General features: G+C 38.0%; 1 protein-coding gene across 1 annotated transcript in view; it reads right to left on the minus strand.

Annotated features, from left to right (window-relative positions):
• Positions 1 to 21,242, minus strand: part of pdia7 (protein disulfide isomerase family A, member 7) — a 66,693-nt gene extending 45,451 nt beyond the window's left edge. The window contains exon 1 of the mRNA XM_028795064.2: positions 20,942 to 21,242. Within this exon, the coding sequence (XP_028650897.1) occupies positions 20,942 to 21,084 (143 nt within the window). The 5' untranslated portion in view covers positions 21,085 to 21,242. The remainder of the gene's footprint in view (positions 1 to 20,941) is intronic.
• Positions 21,243 to 22,771: the final 1,529 nt, after the last annotated feature.

The raw sequence follows: 22,771 nt of genomic DNA on the forward strand, positions 1-22,771 counted from the left end.
CGCTGGGACAGGGGAGCCTGGGCAGCTATTTTGGCCCAGTGTTTAATCGGAGAAGCCCTCCAAGTCATATCCCTCCCAAAAGGCTTCATGATTATAACTTCCTGAAGCAACAGATCCTCCTCTGCTTGGCTGTGAGCCTGATGGCCAAGGGGTGCCAGTTTCGACTGTGGTATATTGATCCAGATCACCCTGTACAAGGACAGATCCAGGGCTTAGTGGACTCGATTCAAAGCTGGATCCACGGAGACCCTTTCAAGTGCATTGTGGAGAAGGTCACTACAGATGCACTCCTGTCAGTGATAGACGAGAGCCTTTGTGATGAAATGCTACAGAATGACGTCCACTCGCTGCTGAATCTGACCCACAGACTACAGGGTGCACTAGCCACCTGGAAACGAAGGGGCTACCCAGGCTTGACCCCAATTTCAATCCAGCCAGCACAGACCTTCAGGGTCACAAGTGCCATGGGTGGAATACGCCATAGTGTAAACACCATACTGCGGAACTGATAGCAACTGCTTTCGCTGTGATCAACTGGGACATCTAACTCAGGAATGCCACCTCCCACCTGCGCAAACAATAGGTATCAGTCTAGCCCAGGTATACAGCTCGCAAGTTTCCCCCAAGATGTTAAAGGAGGACAATTTTAAGGTCTCTATTACATTGGCAGACCCGTTATAAGACCACAGACAAAGTGAACATCTGCTGCGTTCAGAGGGACATACAACAATATATTATTCATATTTAATTTAAAGGGAAGAACTTTAAGGTTTGGACTGCCATATCAGACACCTCACCCTGACCACTCCTAATAGGAAAAAGGAATGCCCTCTTCCCATGAGTCTTGGCCACCTGCAGAGCGCCTTCCCACATAGGGGATAGAGGGGGCTCGCCACAAACAATGTCAATCAAGGAACCGGGTTTGAAATTGAACCAGAGTTGTCCGGCAAGGTGGGGGATGAATCCTCAAGTGAAGACCTGGGACAGTTGGCAAACTTTTCCACGCTGTCATATGTACTAACAGCCTCCCCAGACTGGAGACTCAATACAGACCTGGATGAACACAGAATAGCAGTGGGAGGCGAGTGCGATGCTGCATCGGACACGGTAGCGGATTGAGGGGAGTGCGATTCTGCATCAAACATGGAGGAAGCAGAGACTGCCATCCAGACACAGTTTGCTCGCCTGCAACAAGCCAATAAAAACTTGGATTTTGCATTCAGACAAGGCCACATCGCAAATGACTCTTATTATCTGGAGAGAGAGAGGACCTGTGCAGTTATGATGCAGTTAGGAGCAATAATGACTGCAAAAGAAATGCAAAAGCCTCATCTCTGTAGAACAAAAATCTGGTGTTGCTCAAATTATTCTGCCAATTTGCAGCATTAATAAGTGTTTCATTTGGATTCACCAATATATGCAGGAGTTATGTTTATTTAAAGTCTCACAAACTGTATGAATAAGTATACACACATCCACACAGAGTACACATACAGAAAATTACATGAGGCATTTTGTTGCATCAGCCTATAAAACTTATCTGTCTGTTTTGGAGCTTGTGTAACAAAATTCACTACTCTAATATGCCTTTAATGTGAATACTGTTTCTTATTAGGGCTCGTTTATACTTCATGCTCAGAACGCGTACGTGCACGCTTCATGGCTGCCACGCTTTCCCAGCTTTCATTTGACGTGTCCTTTGAGCAGGTCCTCAGAAATTAACGCAACGCATGCGCGAGTTGCAGTACCAGCAAAATGTCGGGGGCGCAATATGATAAAAGTTGAAATGTGACGTCAGAGTCTGTGTTTATGATCTACATGTGACAGAAAGCCTCTATGCAGATTTTACAGGATCGATGTGCGTGCTTAGGAATGGTTCGATGTGGTGAAGCAAAATGCCGACATACAGATGCATTCGTGGTACTTTTATATTTAAGCGTTGCATATTCCCCATCGTAATGACACGATACATTTTAAAAGTCTCACATACCATACTTTGTTCCGTCTTTTTTTTTTTTTTGCAACTTCACAACAGAAACATAATGTACAGCCACAGAGAAAAAAATTAAGGACATGGTGAAAAGGTGTAGTTTGTGATTAAATTGGAAATTTCGGCTTTAATCTCGAAATATTCACTTTAACCTTGTAGTTTACTTTATCATTAAAGTAGACCGTCGTAAACATCATCCCAGTTTTTAATTGCTACGATCTTCTAGGACTTCCTCGTGACCTGACAGCAGAGGCAAGCAGAAATAGATCACCACACAGAACACATTAAATGCGTAACTCTCTGCACATTTAGAATCCATAGATTTATACTTGATATCACTTTCATGATGAAATGCATTAATGTATGTATGTTACATTTTACAGATAAATCATTCATTTCATTTAAATAATGAATACTGTTAATAATTACACACATGGGGGTGACACGGAGGCGGAGCGGTAGCACTGCTGTCTCACAGGGAGTCATGTCGCTGGTATTCCCTGCTTGGAGTTTTCCTGCTGGTTTCTACAGTATGCTCCAGTTTCCTTCCAAAGATATGCAAATTTGGGGACACTAAAATAACGCTAGTGTATGTGAGTGCTTGTATTCACCTTGCGAGGAGATGATGCCCTGTCTAGGGATTGTTTCTGCCTCGTGCCCAATGCTAGCTGGAATGGGCACATTCCTGGATTGATGGATTTAATCATTAAACATCCTTTTCAAAGATATTGCGGCAAGGTGTCATCGGAATTTAATGGGTGTTCCAGGCAATTCACAACACAGCGAAGCCGAACCTGTTCTCACCGTGATAATATCTCGCACTGCCACCTGGTGGATTCTTCCTGATTTACGTAAAGTACGTGCGCAAGTATAAACAGTAAAACGCTTGCGTAGCAGGAGCATCCGCTGCAGCATGCGTCGCGTGAAGTATAAACTCGGCCCAAGTGTGAAAGAAGCAACGAGGACTACTAATTTTAGCATGGCTGAAGATACTCCAATACAAAACATATACAATAGCAATATTATCATAGTGTTAACCAGTTATTACAGTAAGATTAAATTGTGATGTTTCTATAAGCTTCTCTCTACCTGTAACATGAAATAATCAAGAGGAAAAAAAGACACTAGACATCAGTCTGAAAAAGCAGCTGTTCAGAGTAAAATATTGCCAGTGAACTATAAATTCACAATTAACATTTATTTACTGTACATATGCAAAATATTTTAATTAATTATATGCCACCACTAAAAACCCTAAATTCCTTCCATTTGTTTTTAAACTGCAATTACACTGTAGCATGATGAAGAGGATGTGGTTTTTTAAAAATCTTTATGGAGTACTACGTATTGCCATATACAACTGGCCTGCTGAAATGCATTTACTTTGCAAAGTAAATGCAATGTACTTTCATAAAAAACAGCATGAATCCCAGTAAGGTATGCTAAACAAACACATTTAGAAGGCACAATTACCATAATGTCATATAAGAGAGTCGATCATATGAATTGAACTATCTAAAGTGTAGTCAGAATGAAAATCTTGTGGGGGCCATGTACCAAAAGTGCTACTACCTGTTGATTTCTGATCATTTGGTTTGGTTTGTTTAATACATCTAACTTTAAATGGTGTTTTGATTAGTGCTGTAAGACAATAAATGATTAAACTGCATGATCAATCTGCAAATATCAATTTGGCTATCAATTATCACCAAATTATTTGATTGAGATGTTACATATAAATTTAGAAATGTGAAATTCCATATATTTTTCAAATAGGATATTAACACTTTTGCAAATCCCCAAGTATAAAATTTCATCTTGACACAATGCCACTAATACTATTTTGTATTCTCATTTTTGACAATAGTTTTCTATCACTCTTGCATACATATATATTTGAAGTCAGTAAGATGCATTATCATTAGTTGCTTCTTAAGTCCTATAATTTGCTATAAGAGAGCCTTGCTTTAAGATGTTACTGGGGTTAGCTCCAGCACTCCATGACTGTTATGGAAAGACATTTGCAGGCATCCGACAAATAAAAGGACAGTCGAATGTGAAAAAACAAAATCTTTTTTTTTTTTTTTTTTTTATTAAATAAAAACAGAAAGTCAGGCTAACATTCCTGTAATAACGTATGGTGTTCGTTATCTTAATTTAATCATGTTGTTGGGTTTTCTTGCTAAATAAACAGAATAAAAGAAAGCTTTTCGATGGTCAGTTGTTTTTCCTCTAATATTTATGTACAGTATATGTTACCGACAATGTGTGAAAACCAGGTATTGTATAGAATGCCTAGGCATTCTACAGAAAGTGTGATGTTTTTAGGCAAAACATTAAATGTCTGTGTTACTTTAATATGCTACATACTTTCCCCAGGCATTGCATATGGGGCGGAGAGGTGGCTCTGAGGCTAAGGATCTGTGCTGGTGTCCAGAAGGTTGCCGGTTCGAATCCCTGTCAGTGCCAAAGGAGATCCTACTCTGCTGGGCCCTTGAGCAAGACCCTTAACCTGTAATTGCTCCAGGGGAGCTGTACAATGGCTGACCCTGCACTCTGACCCCAAGGGGTATGCGAAAACTAACAAATTCCTAATACAAGAAATTGTATAAGGCGAAATAAAGAACAAAAAAATAAATAAATAATACCTAGGCATTTTACAGAATGACTTACCACTTTGCCTTTTGGCATGGCATAAAATACCTAAGAAATGTTTAAAATTTTAATCGTTTCACACTTTGACATCCCATTTTCATCATTATATACAGTAGATTTCCTAGGCATTCTACACAATACCTAACTTCACACATTGACAGTAACATACACATTATTTAAAAAAAAAACAAATTTGTATTTTCTGTACATTTGTTCTGACACATCACTAAACAGCATCAACAAGTTGTTGCGTCTTCTGAATTCCTGTCATGCATATTGCATGGGAGAGATTGGTATTTTATGGGTCTTTGTTAAAAATGGGTGCAATGACTGAAATGTGAGCTCTAAAGAATACATGTGTAAAAACAAAATGTATACCAATTCTCCACAATAACTAAACCTAGTGAGTATGGAAAAAATGTTGGAAAAATGTAATCCACCCCAATGGTGTGTAGCTGAATGCGGAGGTTTCCTTTAACTATATGTCATTCTTATACCTTGTTTTTGTACATAACCACATCTGTACATGAGAACATGCATTTGGAAAATAGTGTGATGTTGTTCATCAGGCCAGACTGTAGCTAGGCAGGTAATCACACTTCAGTTAAACAAGGTAATTTGAATAAAGTAGTTTATTTGCTCCTTTCAGACTTGAATGTCTCTTTCAATTTACTTTTGGAAAGCTGAAAGGTCTCATAATATGCATACTTGAAGATGGCTAGAAACTTTTTCCCCATCAGTTAACACAATTTGTGGTCTTTAGGGTCAAACCAATGTCTTCCTGGACACCCTTTAGTTTTCCAACAAAGCCACTTCCAATTCCCTGCAGAACAAGCCTGAACACTTACAGTAAGATTTAAACAGTAGTTGGATATATTGTTGCAGTATAAGTGATAGCTTGTTTGTCTAAATGATGACAAAAAATTGAAAACACATGTTTTAAAGAATAGTCAAAGCTCAGGAACAAACTATCAATGGAAATCTGTAATTTTGGGCTTTCAGGAAGCCCACTTTGCTGAGGATTGAAGAGAAGCATGCAAATAAAGATAAGGTAAGGAGAAAAACTCAATATTATTAGTCTCTCAAAATTGGTTATATTTCTTGGTGAAAAAGAAAAAAAAAATAACACGGATAGTTACAACACTTATTTAATATATGCCTGGGCTTGACAACAGATGCTTTGATTTATTTAAGAAATGTGCAGGCTGCAGAGACTGGGTAGTAGTGCTTGTTTTTTTTTTTGTTTTTTTAAACACAAGCTGTAAATGTGCACTTCTAGCACAATTTGACATCAAGCTGAGAAAGTTGAACTTTGTTCTTTAACAGATGACCCTACCTTCAAAAGATTTGAATGCATTTTTTTTTTTTTTTTTAAAAGATTAAATAAATACTAAAACAGAAAAGATTTTGGTCTGGCCACATTATCCGCTTGTTTGTGCTTAAATCACTACTGTTTTGAGTTACACCCGATTGTAATCGGAGCTCAAGAAATTGCCTGACCCAGGCAAAGCACAGATTAAATTCAGACTACTGCCAGCGGTCTGTTGACACTCTAAAAACTTCATTATAATCCTCACCATTACTGAAGTTTCTCTTTTGACATCTTCTAACATAAAATATCAAAAGAATCAAGATGTAGTCAATAGTACCTGGCATGGAGTCCATGGACCTAATGCAAAAAAACCTCATACTTTATTTGGCTCATTTACACTGGTCAGGCTCCTTGACTATATACTGTATAATTACTTTGAAAAGTACTATGCTACTTACTCAAGAAAATTTCAAAATATTACAAAACCACTGCCACAGTTTACCATATTTAAACCCGTGAAACTGATCAAAACCACCAGAATTCCACTCATCTTACACCCCTGCCCAATATCTCTGTAAATGACTATTCACATTTTTGGCTTTTACATTGTGGTACTGTGTCAGAATCTATCCTTGAGCCTACAATTGTCCATGTATTCAAATTACTTCTTACAGGATCACATATCAAATACAGTACAAGTTATTATATGCAATTATTTTGAAAAAGATGCTGTCCACCAGTTCTTACATTTGGGATTACCAATTTATTTCTATGTACCTTTATTAAGCTCACAACATCATTTTAATATTCTGTAATAATTCCACCACACTCTCAAAGTCTCTTACTCCTTTTCCAAAAGCACAGATTCAAAACAGAAATATTAGTATGACAAAAAAAATATGATAGTGTTTGAAGATCCATCCATTATCAGACTAACAATTACTGCTTTTTCTAAAATGTCTCAATGTTCACTAAATAAACCATATTATTTATCTATGTATTTGTCTTATGATGGAATAACCCAAGAATGATGGTAAGAAATAGAGACTGATTTAGAATTCCTCTTTAGTAGTTAATTAGTAAAGTACACTACTTTGCCATAAAGACCCTATAACAATTTGCCAAGCATCAAACTGTGGCAAACAGATTAAATTAAGCAAGGACCAAGAATCCTAAATTGAAAGCAAGAACAAGAATGGTGTATGCTTTGTTTGTGACATTCTGGTAAGAAATACAGTATGTAAAGTCATATCACATACTTAAGAAATACATGTACAGTACTATATTTCTTAAACCTTAATTAGTTAACAGATGAGAACACTGTGCTCAAAATTCAGATATACACAAGGGATACTTGTTGGTTACAGATATAATCTGCTTATTACATCAGTCACACTCTAGGGACTACACATGTATATGCAACCCTACAAAATAAACAGTCATACATGAAGAATGATACCACCGTCATTACTAGGTAAGGAAACAGACAGTTTTCTCTTAACCTTTTCATACTGGTTATTTTTCCAATACAAAGTCTACTCTGTGTCCATTAGCTGTAACAGGTTCTAATAAACATGAGTGTACATGATCTGGTACTCCATTAGTAAATCTGGTTCTCATAATACCCTGCAACAACATGTCTTCATTCAAGATAAGGACATGATTTGTGCCATTATAAGTAGTTTAATTACTAATTTTAACTTCTTTGACAGACAATAACATGACATTTCCAGGTAAATTATGGCAGAAATGTGCTAGTATTTGGATAGTCATTGTGGAGGAACTTCATTTGTTTTCATAATGTACTCAAATCACAAAAAATACATTTGGGACATAATACAATGAATGAGAAACTGAACAACAGAGGAGCTCAAAATTAAATAGGAAATAGTCTACTACTATATTTTGGAAGCTCCTGAAAGATGTATAAAGCTTCTCTCCAAGGAGAAGCACCACAAAGTCTCAATTTTAATGCTTTCTCTGCCTGTGAAAAACTACAACGCCACTTCCGGTGGAAATCAGCTTCACAGTTAGCTTCCCTGGTTTGTATGAAGAGTCCCTAGTTTCAGAGCCAATCTCAGACTTTTTGAATGACAAGCTTTACAAAACACACATCTACTTTTTCCCCCCACTTCCAAAAGACGGAGCACAAACCTGTTATGATTGACGCACATCAAATCAATTTAAGCACATCTTACACATGTACGCTGTGATGTTTTACATGTTTTAGCCAAGTATTTTATGGCTTTGTACACATATTAGCAGATTCTGTAACTTCTTGGGAATAGACAGATAGACACTTTATTAATCCAAATGGGAAATTCACAAAATTAATCATACTACGGCATGACTACCGAAATTACCAGGTCAGTTTTCAAGGGTTGCCCCAGTCAGGCGCTGTGACCCTGTTCAGGATAAAGCAGGTGTGAAAGATGGATGCCTATAATTGCCTGGATGTTTGCAAGGGGCTATTTTTTTTTTTTTTATGAGTTCCTTCATTTCTGACTTTCTCTCCATAACTCTTAACTATATTACAGTGGTGTGAAAAACTATTTGCCCCCTTCCTGATTTCTTATTCTTTTGCATGTTTGTCACACAAAATGTTTCTGATCATCAAACACATTTAACCATTAGTCAAATATAACACAAGTAAACACAAAATGCAGTTTTTAAATGATGGTGTTTATTATTTAGGGAGAAAAAAAATCCAAACCTACATGGCCCTGTGTGAAAAAGTAATTGCCCCCTTGTTAAAAAATAACCTAACTGTGGTGTATCACACCTGAGTTCAATTTCCGTAGCCACCCCCAGGCCTGATTACTGCCACACCTGTTTCAATTAAGAAATCACTTAAATAGGAGCTGCCTGACACAGAGAAGTAGACCAAAAGCACCTCAAAAGCTAGACATCATGCCAAGATCCAAAGAAATTCAGGAACAAATGAGAACAGAAGTAATTGAGATCTATCAGTCTGGTAAAGGTTATAAAGCCATTTCTAAAGCTTTGGGACTCCAGCGAACCACAGTGAGAGCCATTATCCACAAATGGCAAAAACATGGAACAGTGGTGAACCTTCCCAGGAGTGGCCGGCCGACCAAAATTACCCCAAGAGCGCAGAGACGACTCATCCGAGAGGTCACAAAAGACCCCAGGACAACGTCTAAAGAACTGCAGGCCTCACTTGCCTCAATTAAGGTCAGTGTTCACGACTCCACCATAAGAAAGAGACTGGGCAAAAACGGCCTGCATGGCAGATTTCCAAGACACAAACCACTGTTAAGCAAAAAGAACATTAGGGCTCGTCTCAATTTTGCTAAGAAACATCTCAATGATTGCCAAGACTTTTGGGAAAATACCTTGTGGACTGATGAGTCAAAAGTTGAACTTTTTGGAAGGCAAATGTCCCGTTACATCTGGTCACAGCATTTCAGAAAAAGAACATCATACCAACAGTAAAATATGGTGGTGGTAGTGTGATGGTCTGGGGTTGTTTTGCTGCTTCAGGACCTGGAAGGCTTGCTGTGATAGATGGAACCATGAATTCTACTGTCTACCAAAAAATCCTGAAGGAGAATGTCCGGCCATCTGTTCGTCAACTCAAGTTGAAGCGATCTTGGGTGCTGCAACAGGACAATGACCCAAAACACACCAGCAAATCCACCTCTGAATGGCTGAAGAAAAACAAAATGAAGACTTTGGAGTGGCCTAGTCAAAGTCCTGACCTGAATCCAATTGAGATGCTATGGCATGACCTTAAAAAGGCGGTTCATGCTAGAAAACCCTCAAATAAAGCTGAATTACAACAATTTTGCAAAGATGAGTGTGCCAAAATTCCTCCAGAGCGCTGTAAAAGACTCATTGCAAGTTATTGCAAACGCTTGACTGCAGTTATTGCTGCTAAGGGTGGCCCAACCAGTTATTAGGTTCAGGGGGCAATTACTTTTTCACACAGGGCCATGTAGGTTTGGATTTTTTTTTCTTCCTAAATAATAAAAACCACCATTTACAAACTGCATTTTGTGTTTACTTGTGTTATATTTGACTAATGGTTAAATGTGTTTGATGATCAGAAACATTTTGTGTGACAAACATGCAAAAGAATAAGAAATCAGGAAGGGGGCAAATAGTTTTTCACACCACTGTAGCTGTGCTTCAAAATGAATGTTTCTATAATGTTAGAAATATATGTATTATCTTTAGCTTTTAGCACACAGTATTATAAACGATATGCTCACTGTTGGGACCATATGTTGTGTCTATGGGCTACAGCATATACAATGTCCACTAAATGTTTATTACAGTGTAATCTATCTATATAACATCGGTATCAATGTTGGCTTTACAAAATTTCCACCATTTCAGCACTTGGACAGAAAATATTCAGAAATAAAAAGTGTTCATTCAAACAGTCAATTTTGACCATTTGAACATGCAATATGAATTTGATCAACATCATTAGTGCTCCAACGATATAACATTTGCCACATCTGAAGATGCTCCTCAACTTGCTATCCTGACATTCTTATAGATACAGTAGGACACCTGTGAAACATGTAGAGCAAGAATATTGTTTACTTTCATCTGTACTTTCAATTGCAGACACTGTCAATTGCAGTTTATCTGTCTGCCAAAACATTATTTGAGTTTTTATGATCTAAAAGAATTCCACTGCAGATTCTGTTTGATATGCAATTTCTATCAAATATAAAAAGCTTTAGCATTTTAAATTGGTAACTGGACAGCAACTTTTCCATAGCTTTCTGAAATCAAGAACACATTCTTTTTGCACAACTTTTTCTCTCGTTCCACAAAAAAGAGAAGATATTTATAAATTATGTTTATATACAAGTTATCTCTTATTAGAAAACTGTTCTTAGGTGTGCAGCAGAATGTATACATAAACAATAAGACATAAAAAGCTTAAATTAAAAAAAGATAAAAATCAAAGACCAATTAATCATGCAATATACAAAACATACAGTGGCAACATGTAACATGGCTAGTAAATTCATGACATGCAGGAGCCTGTATTGAAATAGGATGTAGATACGCATGGCTTTTTTTTTTTTATTCTATTGTGTATCAGCTCAGCTGCTAATCAAAGTACATATAGCAAGACCAGCTCTTGTTTTGAAGGAAAGCATCATTGGTTAAGTTAGTGTGCGACTGCAAGATGGCATAGGCAGCTATAAAAAGTAGTGCCAGTGTTGAAATCTGTAGCTTATAAACAAAAGATGATTTTAAAAATATTGGAATGAAAAATGAAAAGTTAGACATATGGCAATTATTTTTTCATGATGAGAAAGGAAATCTGCTGTTTGCTTGCTGTCCCAGGTGTTTGAATGTTTTAGCGTACAAAATATGTATGTCAGGCACATCACGTTAGAAATGTCTCATATATACTGTATATTAAAAGAGAAATTAAGCTGACATTTACTATAAAAACACAAACATAACATGCAACTAAATATATATTTTATTTTTCCAGGATATTTAAGCATGATATAAATTTCTAGTAAAGCTTTTACGAATTTCTGCAGCTTTTGATTGATACTTAGAGGCATGCATTCTAGTAAAGTGTCTTTTGATTGAGGGATGGATGATCTGACTTCATATTTTGTGGCTCAAGACAATTTTAGTGCTGCCAACAGAAGGAGGCAAGACTGAACTTCTGAAGTTAGTTCTGTGTGGAAGAGGGATGAATTTTTTTTTTTTTTTTTTTTTTTTTTAAAACAAAGGGTAAGAATGGGTTTTTAACAAAAAAAAAAAAAAAAAGTCCAGTGCAGCCTTCTCCTCTGGAATACTTTGGTATGCTATAAGAATGAAGCAGGCCTTAGTTCAAGATGGTAACTGAATTACTTTTCCATGACTTTTTATATTTCTGTGGTATTACATAAACCGGGCATTTTAATAGTTCCAGCATAACAAAAAGCATTATAACGATTGCAGAGGTTTATACAGTTAGGTCCATAAATATTTGGACAGAGACAACTTTTTTCTAATTTTGGTTCTGTACATTACCACAATGAATTTTAAATGAAACAACTCAGATGCGGTTGAAGTGTAGACTTTCAGCTTTAATTCAGTGGGGTGAACAAAACGATTGCATAAAAATGTGAGGCAACTAAAGCATTTTTTAACATAATCCCTTCATTTCAGGGGCTCAAAAGTAATTGGACAATTGACTCAAAGGCTAGTTCATGGGCAGGTGTGGGCAAGTCCGGCGTTATGTCGTTATCAATTAAGCAAATAAAAGGCTTGGAGTTGATTTGAGGTGTGGTGCTTGCATGTGGAAGATTTTGCTGTGAACAGACAACATGCGGTCAAAGGAGCTCTCCATGCAGGTGAAAGAAGCCATCCTTAAGCTGCGAAAACAGAAAAAACCCATCCGAGAAATTGCTACAATATTACGAGTGGCAAAATCTACAGTTTAGTACATCCTGAGAAAGAAAGCAAGCACTGGTGAACTCAGCAACGCAAAAAGACCTGGACATCCACGGAAGACAACAGTGGTGGATGATTGCAGAATCATTTCCATGGTGAAGAGAAACCCCTTCACAACAGCCAACCATGTGAACAACACTCTCCATGGGGTAGGCATATCGATATCCAAGTCTACCATAAAGAGAAGACTGCATGAAAGTAAATACAGAGGGTGCACTGCAAGGTGCAAGCCACTCATAAGCCTCAAGAATAGAAAGGCTAGATTGGACTTTGCTAAAGAACATCTAAAAAAGCCAGCACAGTTCTGGAAAAACATTCTTTGGACAGATGAAACCAAGATCAACCTCTACCAGAATGATGGCAAGAAAAAAGTATGGAGAAGGCATGGAACAGCTCATTATCCAAAGCATACCACATCATCTGTAAAACACGGTGGAGGCAGAGTGATGGCTTGGGCGTGCATGGCTGCCAGTGGCACTGGGACATTAGTGTTTTTTGATGATGTGACACAGGACAGAGTCAGCCGAATGAATTCTGAGGTGTTCAGAGACATACTGTCTGCTCAAATCCAGCTAAATGCAGTCAAATTGATTGGGCGGTGTTTCATGATACAGATGGACAATGACCCAAAACATATAGCCAAAGCAACCCAGGAGTTTATTAAAGCAAAGAAGTGGAAAATTCTTGAACGGCCAAGTCAGTCACCTGATCTTAACCCAATTGAGCATGCATTTCACTTGTTGAAGACTAAACTTCAGACAGAAAGGCCCACAAACAAACAGCAACTGAAAGCTGCTGCAGTAAAAGCCTGGCAGAGCATTAAAAAGGAGGAAACCCAGCATCTGGTGATGTCCATGAGTTCAAGACTTCAGGCTGCCATTGCCAGCAAAAGGTTTTCAACCAAGTATTAGAAATGAACATTTTATTTCCAGTTATTTAATTTGTCCAATTACTTTTGAGCCCCTGAAATGAAGGGATTGTGTTAAAAAAATGCTTTAGTTGCCTTACATTTTTATGCAATTGTTTTGTTCACCCCACTGAATTAAAGCTGAAAGTCTGCACTTCAACTGCATTTGAGTTGTTTCATTTAAAATTTATTGTGGTAATGTACAGAACCAAAATTAGAAAAAAGTTCTCTGTCCAAATATTTATGGACCTAACTATATATCAGATGATCTGTTCTTGTTTAAGGGCTTGGGTTAATTTTGGATTTTACAGGGTTGTAGTGAAAAGATTCAAATGAAACATGAAAATTAAAATCAATTACCCCCAGAAAACTAAGAAGTAGGGCTCTCCAACTACAGCTTTCGCTTGAATATGGATTTATACTGCAATTAGAAGAGAAGGCAGTGAAACCTCCAGCAGGTGCTTTGCTTGCACCCATATCAAACTGGCCCAAGTTCCTCTCTGCATTAAATATAAATCTGGCCTGAGCCACAATGAAGATATACAAGAGAAGAGGTGGTTAATCTTCTTCAAAAATTAAAAAACAACAATTGGGAGTGGTCTTCCCTAGCCTTTCTCGTATAGTCAGATATAGGGATGGATATTTGAGGAGTCAACAGCAAGACAATGATTATATTTTTATATTAGTTTCATTAAAGAGCAATCAACATCAAATCAATAATATATTGAACAATTATTATAAAAGTAAAGTTGAATAAATCGGACTCTGCAGCTGCATGAACAAAAGGTAAAGTACCACTTCTGGTTAATGGAAATAGCACAAAAGTTGATACAAATCTATGTTTTGTACCTAATACTTGTATGCAAAATTTGGTTGACCTAAATGAAAGCATACTCAAGTTATTGTGTTTACATACACACACACAGGCATAATTCCAAAAAATTGTATTTTCGGACTCAGGAGGTTTAAAATGTCAAGATTCATCAAATTCTCGAAATGGAATTTTTGGAGAATTTCAGTATTTTCCCTATACTTCGTATATAAGAAAGTAAAAAATGTAAGGAGATTATAAGCATTAGGCCCCACCATGGTTAATAAATCAACATTGAAATTTTATCAATATTTGAGAACACAATTGTGTATCCAATATGTAAAATCTATGTATTAAAGTTTAATAATACTTCAAAGATAGCATGGTAATAGTCTATACCTACTTCATATAAATGCAATATACAGGTGTATAGCACTAACAATTTTAAATATATATTTGTATGAATCCAAACAACACATTAATTATTAAACACTGAAACCCCTATCACTGTTTGGCAGTCCTAAAACAAATACTGTATATAACAAGGACTCGTAAAGAGCTTAATCTAAATACAGTAATGTGTGTGTTATGTGCCATAACTGTGCAGCTGTTACATGTTACTGAAGAGACTGCTGAAATGCTTGAAATATGAATCTACAAATAAAATATGCAAGTGGTATGAATTAAGCCGAGGTTGTTTTCTTAATAGGTGTAACAGACTGACATTTTTGCCTGCAAGGACATGATTTCAATTTTAGATTTAGTCAAATAAAGAGTAATATTATATCTATTACAGGATTCACAACACTTAAAAAAACAAAGAAAACTGCAGTATCATAATACTATAACCCAAGTATTGAGTCAATATTGTATCATGAGGTCTCTAGAAATTTAAACCCCTAATACTTAAACTGAAAAAGCATAGTTTTCTTAAAGGTGCAAATGAAAAATTCGAAAGGGTAAAAAAAAAAAAAACCGGCGTGATACACATGCAGAAAAAGGTAAAGAATATGAAAGCAGCAAAATTCAAAAGTATTGTAGCGTCCCCGGCAGGTTGAAGCCTTTTTTTTTTTATTGAGTGACTGTTAGGTTCAATTGAGGGAGGGTGGAGTACAGCACGGATGACTGACAGCAGGATATTGATTGATGCGGTAAGGGGGGGTCCCGGGACAGGAGGAGGGGTTGGAGAGGGTGCTAGAAAGTTGGTTTGGGGTTACGAAGTCGGTGTTCTTTTTCTTGATTGTTCACTTTACTACGTCTGTCTGTTTTTTTTTGTTTTTTTTTGCTTCTCTTTTCGAGCCGGACACAGAGGTCGCTACAGTATCAAAAAAAGATAGCAAAGACCACATTAGCTCAAACAAAAAGAAATTGTTACTCGAAAAAAGGGAAAATAATCATCATGGACCAGGTGTAATTGAAAAAATAGCAGGACAAAGCGAGGTCAGAAATAAAAGACAAAGTATAAAACAAAATAAAACGTCATAATGAGGTTAAAAAACAAGGGGGCCAAACACATGCAGAGCAGGTTAGAGATAATGAAAACAGTAGAATTCAAAAGACATACAGAGCAAGATACAGAATATGAAAGCAGAAAAAAACGAAATTGTCAAAACAAAGAAAGTAAACATCACATTAGCGCAAACAAAGAGAAATTATTACTCAAGAGAAATAACGAAAAGGCAAATAGAGATTGAATATATGGACATAGGTAATATGTCTGAGGTATGTAAATATTGTAAGGCTTTGAAGTTTAAGTCAGAGAATTTCAAAAACGGGGTTTACCTCAATGCATTTATTGGTTACTTTGCAAAAAAAATTATTAACTCCTGATGATGTGGATCGGTTTGTCTGTGCTGAAATTCCAAACAGAGAAACCTATCCTGAATTACGGTACAAAGTCATTAAACACATGTCTCATGGACCTCATTTAAAAGATTCAGCATGTTGGGACTCTAAAGATTCCAAATATTGTTTTTAAAGAAGTTCTGAAATAAAAGTGAAACTAATGAAATAGCAACAATTCAAAGAAAAAAAAAATCTTAAAAGTGTGTATCTGGAAAACCAAACATGGGGGTTAGCGAGCGAAGCGAGCAGGGCCCCCTAGTAATAAAAATGAACAGCTTCATGTTCAATTTAACATTTATTAGTGTATTATGTTCATAGTACACTGAAATATTTACTTGCATTATCTCCTAGAGTATAGCAATGGTAATATATTCTCTATTAACAGTAGTAACAACACCAACATACAATATGAGCAAAAAAAAAAACACACAAGTCTGAGAGGACTAATACACTACCACAACTCACTAACAGCAGAACTGTATTGTTCTAGTTCCAAAGAAGGCAGGCACCTCTTCACCAAATGACTACACCAGTGGCCCTTACATCCCACACCATGTAGACTATGAGAGGCTGAACTATATGAGTCTTTTTGTCAGACCATTTGCACCCACTGCAATCTGCCTATCGAACAAAGACTGCAGCAGAAGATACAATTATCTGCCTCCACTCTACCAAAGTGCTTATTCTCACCTGGACAAAGCTGACAGCACTGGGAGGATTATGGTTTTTGATCTCTCCAATGTCTTCAGTACCATCTAGCCATTACTATTAGGAGTTACATTAGGGGTGCACAGGTCAATGAGCTAACGGTGTCCAGAATAATAGGCCAATTGTGTGGCAGAATGCAGTTTGTGAGACTCAAGGATTGTGTCACAACACAAGGAACAGTCCAGTTATCTTTTCTGTTCACCCTGTACTATACCCCATATACTATACATAACAGCAGATCATATAATTTAAATAAATTCACCAATGATAATGTATAAAAGGCACGTTATTGACAGAGGAAATGGGACAAAAGTGTAAGCATCAGCAAAACCAGGGAAATGGTTATTGACTTTCGCAGCACCAATCAGCCTCTCTGCTTGGTCACTATTTAAGGAGAGGAGTTATAGATGATGCACTGCTACAAGTTCTTGGGGCTCCAGATCAATGACAGGCTAGACTTCTCTAGTAGCAGTAACCAGTCTTAGAAAGACCCACCAAATCAAGAAGCTGATTAGGAAGGCTGGCTCATTGATGGGATGCATTCTTCATTCACCAGAGGTAGTAGCAAAAGAGATAATAAAGACAATGGACACTGTACACAATATTGCACATCCCCTCTATGAAACACTATCACTAAATACTTTTAGCCAACTAATTGTTCAGCAGAGGTGGGAGAGAAACACACCTGTGGATCCTTCATACCGAAGACAATATGCCTTTATGATGCCTCACTGTGTGCTCTCTTGGCATTAGCCAAGTCAGACTTCTTTCTTCTTTTTGTAATTCTTGTGTTTGGGGATAGTTCTTATTCATTATATTTTTAGATTTTTTGAAGTTCTGGCACAGTGATATTTTGAAACATTTGCCCTCTATGGCATAAATGTGTATACATTGAGACACACATTAAACTATAAATAACAAAACTTGAAGGTTTTAATCTTACTTATGCATCATCATGTGGATCAAAATATTTTATTTATCTATTTATATCTTTTCTTGGTACTAATGGTGCGACTTCTAACCATTTAATACTATATACACAAAAACACACACACAGTATATGGATAGATAGAAAGCAAGCTCAAACAATAATTCCAAAGTACCTGTTACAAATACACAACTTAGAACATGGGCTATTACACTACAGTAATCCCTCGCTATATCGCGCTTCGCCTTTCGTGGCTTCACTCTATCGCGGATTTTATATGCAAGCATATTTAAATATATAGCGCGGATTTTTTGCTGGTTCGCGGATTTCTGCGGACAATGGGTCTTTTAATTTCTGGTACATGCTTCCTCAGTTGGTTTGCCCAGTTGATTTCATACAAGGGATGCTATTGGCAGATGGCTGAGAAGCTACCCAACTTACTTTTCTCTCTCTCTCTTGCGCTGACTTTCTCTGATCCTGACGTAGGGGGATTGAGCACGGGGGCTGTCCGCACACCTAGATGATACGGACGCTCGTCTAAAAATGCTGAAAGATTATCTTCACGTTGCTACCTTCTGTGCAGCTGCTTCCTGAAGCGACATGCTGCACGGTGCTTCGCATACTTAAAAGCTCGAAGGGCACGTATTGATTTTTGCTTGTTTGTTTTTCTCTGTCTCTGTCTCTCTCTCTCTTTGTCTGCTCCTGACGGAGGGGGTGTGAGCTGCCGCCTTCAACAGCTTTGTGCCGTGGTGCTTCGCATACTTAAAAGCCAAACAGCCCTATTGATTTGTTTGCTTTCCTCTGTCTTTCTGACAGTCTCTGCCCCCGACGCACACTCCTTTGAAGAGGAAGATATGTTTGCATTCTTTTAATTGTGAGACAGAACTGTCATCTCTGTCTTGTCATGGAGCACAGTTTAAACTTTTGAAAAAGAGACAAAGGTTTGTTTGCAGTGTTTGAATAACGTTCCTGTCTTTCTACAACCTCCTGTGTTTCTGCGCAAATCTGTGACCCAAGCATGACAATATAAAAATAACCATATAAACATATGGTTTCTACTTCGCGGATTTTCTTATTTCGCGGGTGGCTCTGGAACGCAACCCCCGTGATGGAGGAGGGATTACTGTACTTACACTGTGATCAGTGTTTCTTTCCATGTAAATGGAGGTCTGGTGCTAGGATCAAAAATTCGCTATCGAGTAATATTCAGACTCTGATTTTAAGACGTTCGAAACGTCAAGAAAAGTTTATAATAGCCCACCCATCCATCCATTTTCCAACCTGCTGAATCCGAACACAGGGTCACGGGGGTCTGCTGGAGCCAATCCCAGCCAACACAGGGCACAAGGCAGGAACCAATCCCGGGCAGGGTGCCAACCCACCGCAGGACACACACAAACACACCCACACACCATGCATACACTAGGGCCAATTTAGAATCGCCAATCCACCTAACCAGCATGTCTTTGGACAGTGGGAGGAAACCGGAGCGCCCGGAGGAAACCCACGCAGACACGGGGAGAACATGCAAACTCCACGCAGGGAGAACCCGGGTCCCCAGGTCTCCTAACTGCGAGGATTTATAATAGCATGGTGTCTTTTTGTGTATGTGTGGAAACTTCTGTACAATGATAACATGAAAAAAACTGACCTATCTTTTTCAAACAATATTCTTCCAAAATGGTCTGACCCATGTCCAGTGATAACTACCATAGAAATTGTTTAATTTAACAGGGATTTTTCCATCTGCTTCATTTAGTCATAGGACCAGGCCTATTCATTTGGAAAAATTTTACGAGTAATTTTTCACATTCACCATTTATTTAAATATACATGTAAGAAATTTATAAGTAAAGATAGCTAGCTGGTAGCAAGTTTGCCATACCTGAGCACATGATGGATAATGAAGCACACAGAAAACACACACACACACATACCTAGATCTGTAAAAGTCATCACATACAGCTATCCCTGTATCAATCTATCAGGCAATGTAGCTTCTTTACTTTATTTTATCCAATGTGTTTACTTTCAAATTGAATGACATTAACAACAAAGTAATATTTAATTTCCTGTTCATTGTACTCCATTTGTGTAAATAAATGTTATTGTACTTGATTCTATAATATTTTACAGTACAATCAATTGTTTTATTATTATATTGTAAAATCTATTGAGTGATTTCCTGTGATATCACTAAAGTGAAATTTACATGGAAGTACTGTATGGACAATTCCATACCATTTTTTTATGTAACAAAGTTAGAAAGAAATGAATATGTCAAAATGATGAGCTAACAATATGCAAAATAAGTATTAATCTTGCCTCTACCAACCCCTTTCTTCACATCCCACATTCTCTGCCATTCCACCAGGAACTACAGCAGCACCAACCGACCACACCACTACACACGACCAAGGAAATGACTGCAGCACAAGCCTTTACATACAAGAGTTACCTTTGGCTATTATTCCACATGCATAATGTACTTTGGAATGATGATCACTGTAAACTACAAACAACCAAGTAAATCTACGCAACACTCGACCAATAAAATACGACTCATTTTTATACCCTCATTGTAACAGCAGGCTCCCTAAGAGATGGAGACGCCACAAAGTAGGAACCCTACCTACTTAAGACGACATCTGCACACTCCGGATCAACCTACCGTTACACGTATTAAGTATTCAAATACTGTAAGTAGTATCTCAGAAATTAACTGAACGAGGTCCATATGTGTGAGGCAGTTGTGTTACTCAAATAATTCTATTTTCAGCTATAAGATACCAATTAATTCACTGTTATGGAAACCTGCGCTAGCAACAACCAAATTGGCGCTATGATGTGCGTCAATTCTTAGTACAGTTCCAAAGTAAACTAAGACACAGCTATGCATCACGAAGGAGGTCTTGTCCAAACCCTTAAGCTTGCAAAATAAAGTTGTGTCGTGAAATTGGAACACTAACATGTTTTTGCGGAGTGGAGTAAATCTGATCGCAATATTTCATTAATATGCTTGTAACTATTTCTGTCGTATCACCTCATTTAGCAACAGCAAATGTTTGTTTATAATGTTTTATCTAGATACACAAAAAATGTGAAATTATCATAAGAGAATGAACGCTGTCACCAAGTCCTTCATTGAGCACTAACACAGAAACAAGACTTTGCAGCATCCACACCTGGCGTGCATGTCTACTTAAACGTGGCGGCTGCACGGGCTTCGTCGACTGTTTTCTCCAGCGCACCTTCTCGCGGGGACGCTGTCTAATTTTTATGGCCCACTAGCATCACATTTCCCTGCTTTTACCCGTCCATTGCATGCCGCTATTCCTCACCAGGGAGCGAAGAATTCCACAAGCATGGTCTCATGCTGCCGCACCGAAAAGTCGAAGTCGCTGTCTCCGAGCTCCAGCACGTCACTGCCGAATGCAAGACCGCTCAGCACCAGAACCGACACCATCAAAACAACGACAGCCATAACGGTGACAACCGAGGAAAGCAACTCGACGACCAAATTCTGCAAAAAGGCACTTCTGGTCTTTCTATTGATGCGTATCAGCAGAACTGCAAATAAGATGCAGCCAAGTCCTAACTAACGGGAAACCAACACACACTAAGGAACCTGCCCAATAACACAGACCTTCACGTGCAGGGCTGTGATTGGTTAGAATGCTACAGCTTAAGGGGCAGGGCGGAGGAAGAATTGCTCTCTGGGAAAGTGAGGCTACACGTGTTGGAGAAGGAAACGCTAAATACCAACGAAAATTTAAGATTATGTATTTGCATTTAAAGTTTTTTTTATTATTTTGTTTTTAATAGCTGATTCCCAAAACAGAAAGGAGAGAAACGTTTGTTTATTTTCATCTGTGCACACTCAGAGATGTCCACACCATTCGCAAAGAAAACGAGCGCATTTACCAATATAAAAATTAAAACTCAGGTTCTGATAATGCTAAAGGAAACGGTTAAAGGAAACCCGTGACCCGAGGTGAAATTTTGTAGATAGTAGTTTGCTTTATTGGGTAAGGGTAACTAATCGCAGAAAAAATACTGAGATGGAAAAGATAGCACACGTGTGACATTTGGCACACAAGAGGTCCAGTTGCCTCAGGTCACTGAGGTATGCTTACATAAAGACCTGACGGGGCCCATATACAGGTGCTGGTCATAAAATTAGAATATCATGACAAAGTTGATTTATTTCAGTAATTCCATTCAAAATGTGAAACTTGTATATTAGATTCATTCATTACACACAGACTGATGTATTCAAATGTTTATTTCTTTTAATGTTGATGATTATAACTGATAACTAATGAAAGTCCCAAATTCAGTATCTCGGAAAATTAGAATATTGTGAAAAGGTTCAATATTGAAGACACCTGGTGCCACACTCTAATCAGCTATTTAACTCAAAACACCTGCAAAAGCCTTTAAATGGTCTCTCAGTCTAGTTCTGTAGGCTACACAATCATGGGGAAGACTGCTGACTTGACAGTTGTCCAAAAGACGACCATTGACACCTTGCACAAGGAGGGCAAGACACAAAAGGTCATTGCTAAAGAGGCTGGCTGTTCACAGAGCTCTGTGTCCAAGCACATTAATAGAGAGGCGAAGGGAAGGACAAGATGTGGTAGAAAAAAGTGTACAAGCAATAGGGATAACCGCACCCTGGAGAGGATTGTAAAACAAAACCCATTCAAAAATGTGGGTGAGATTCACAAAGAGTGGACTGCAGCTGGAGTCAGTGCTTCAAGAACCACCACGCACAGACATATGCAAGACATGGGTTTCAGCTGTCGTATTCCTTGTGTCAAGCCACTCTTGAACAAGAGACAGCGTCAGAAGCATCTCACCTTTGGACTGCTGCTGAGTGGTCCAAAGTTATGTTCTCTGATGAAAGTAAATTTTGCATTTCCTTTGGAAATCAAATTCCCAGAGTCTGGAGGAAGAGAGGAGAGGCACAAAATCCACATTGCGTGAGATCCAGTGTAAAGTTTCCACAGTCAGTGATGGTTTGGGGTGCCATGTCATCTGCTGGTGTTGGTCCATTGTGTTTTCTGAGGTCCAAGGTCGACGCAGCCGTCTACCAGGAAGTTTTAGAGCAGTTCATGCTTCCTGCAGCTGACGAACTTTATGGAGATGCACATTTCATTTTCCAACAG

Source organism: Erpetoichthys calabaricus, chromosome 2 (assembly GCF_900747795.2).
Source record: "Erpetoichthys calabaricus chromosome 2, fErpCal1.3, whole genome shotgun sequence".
Lineage (NCBI taxonomy): Eukaryota > Metazoa > Chordata > Cladistia > Polypteriformes > Polypteridae > Erpetoichthys > Erpetoichthys calabaricus.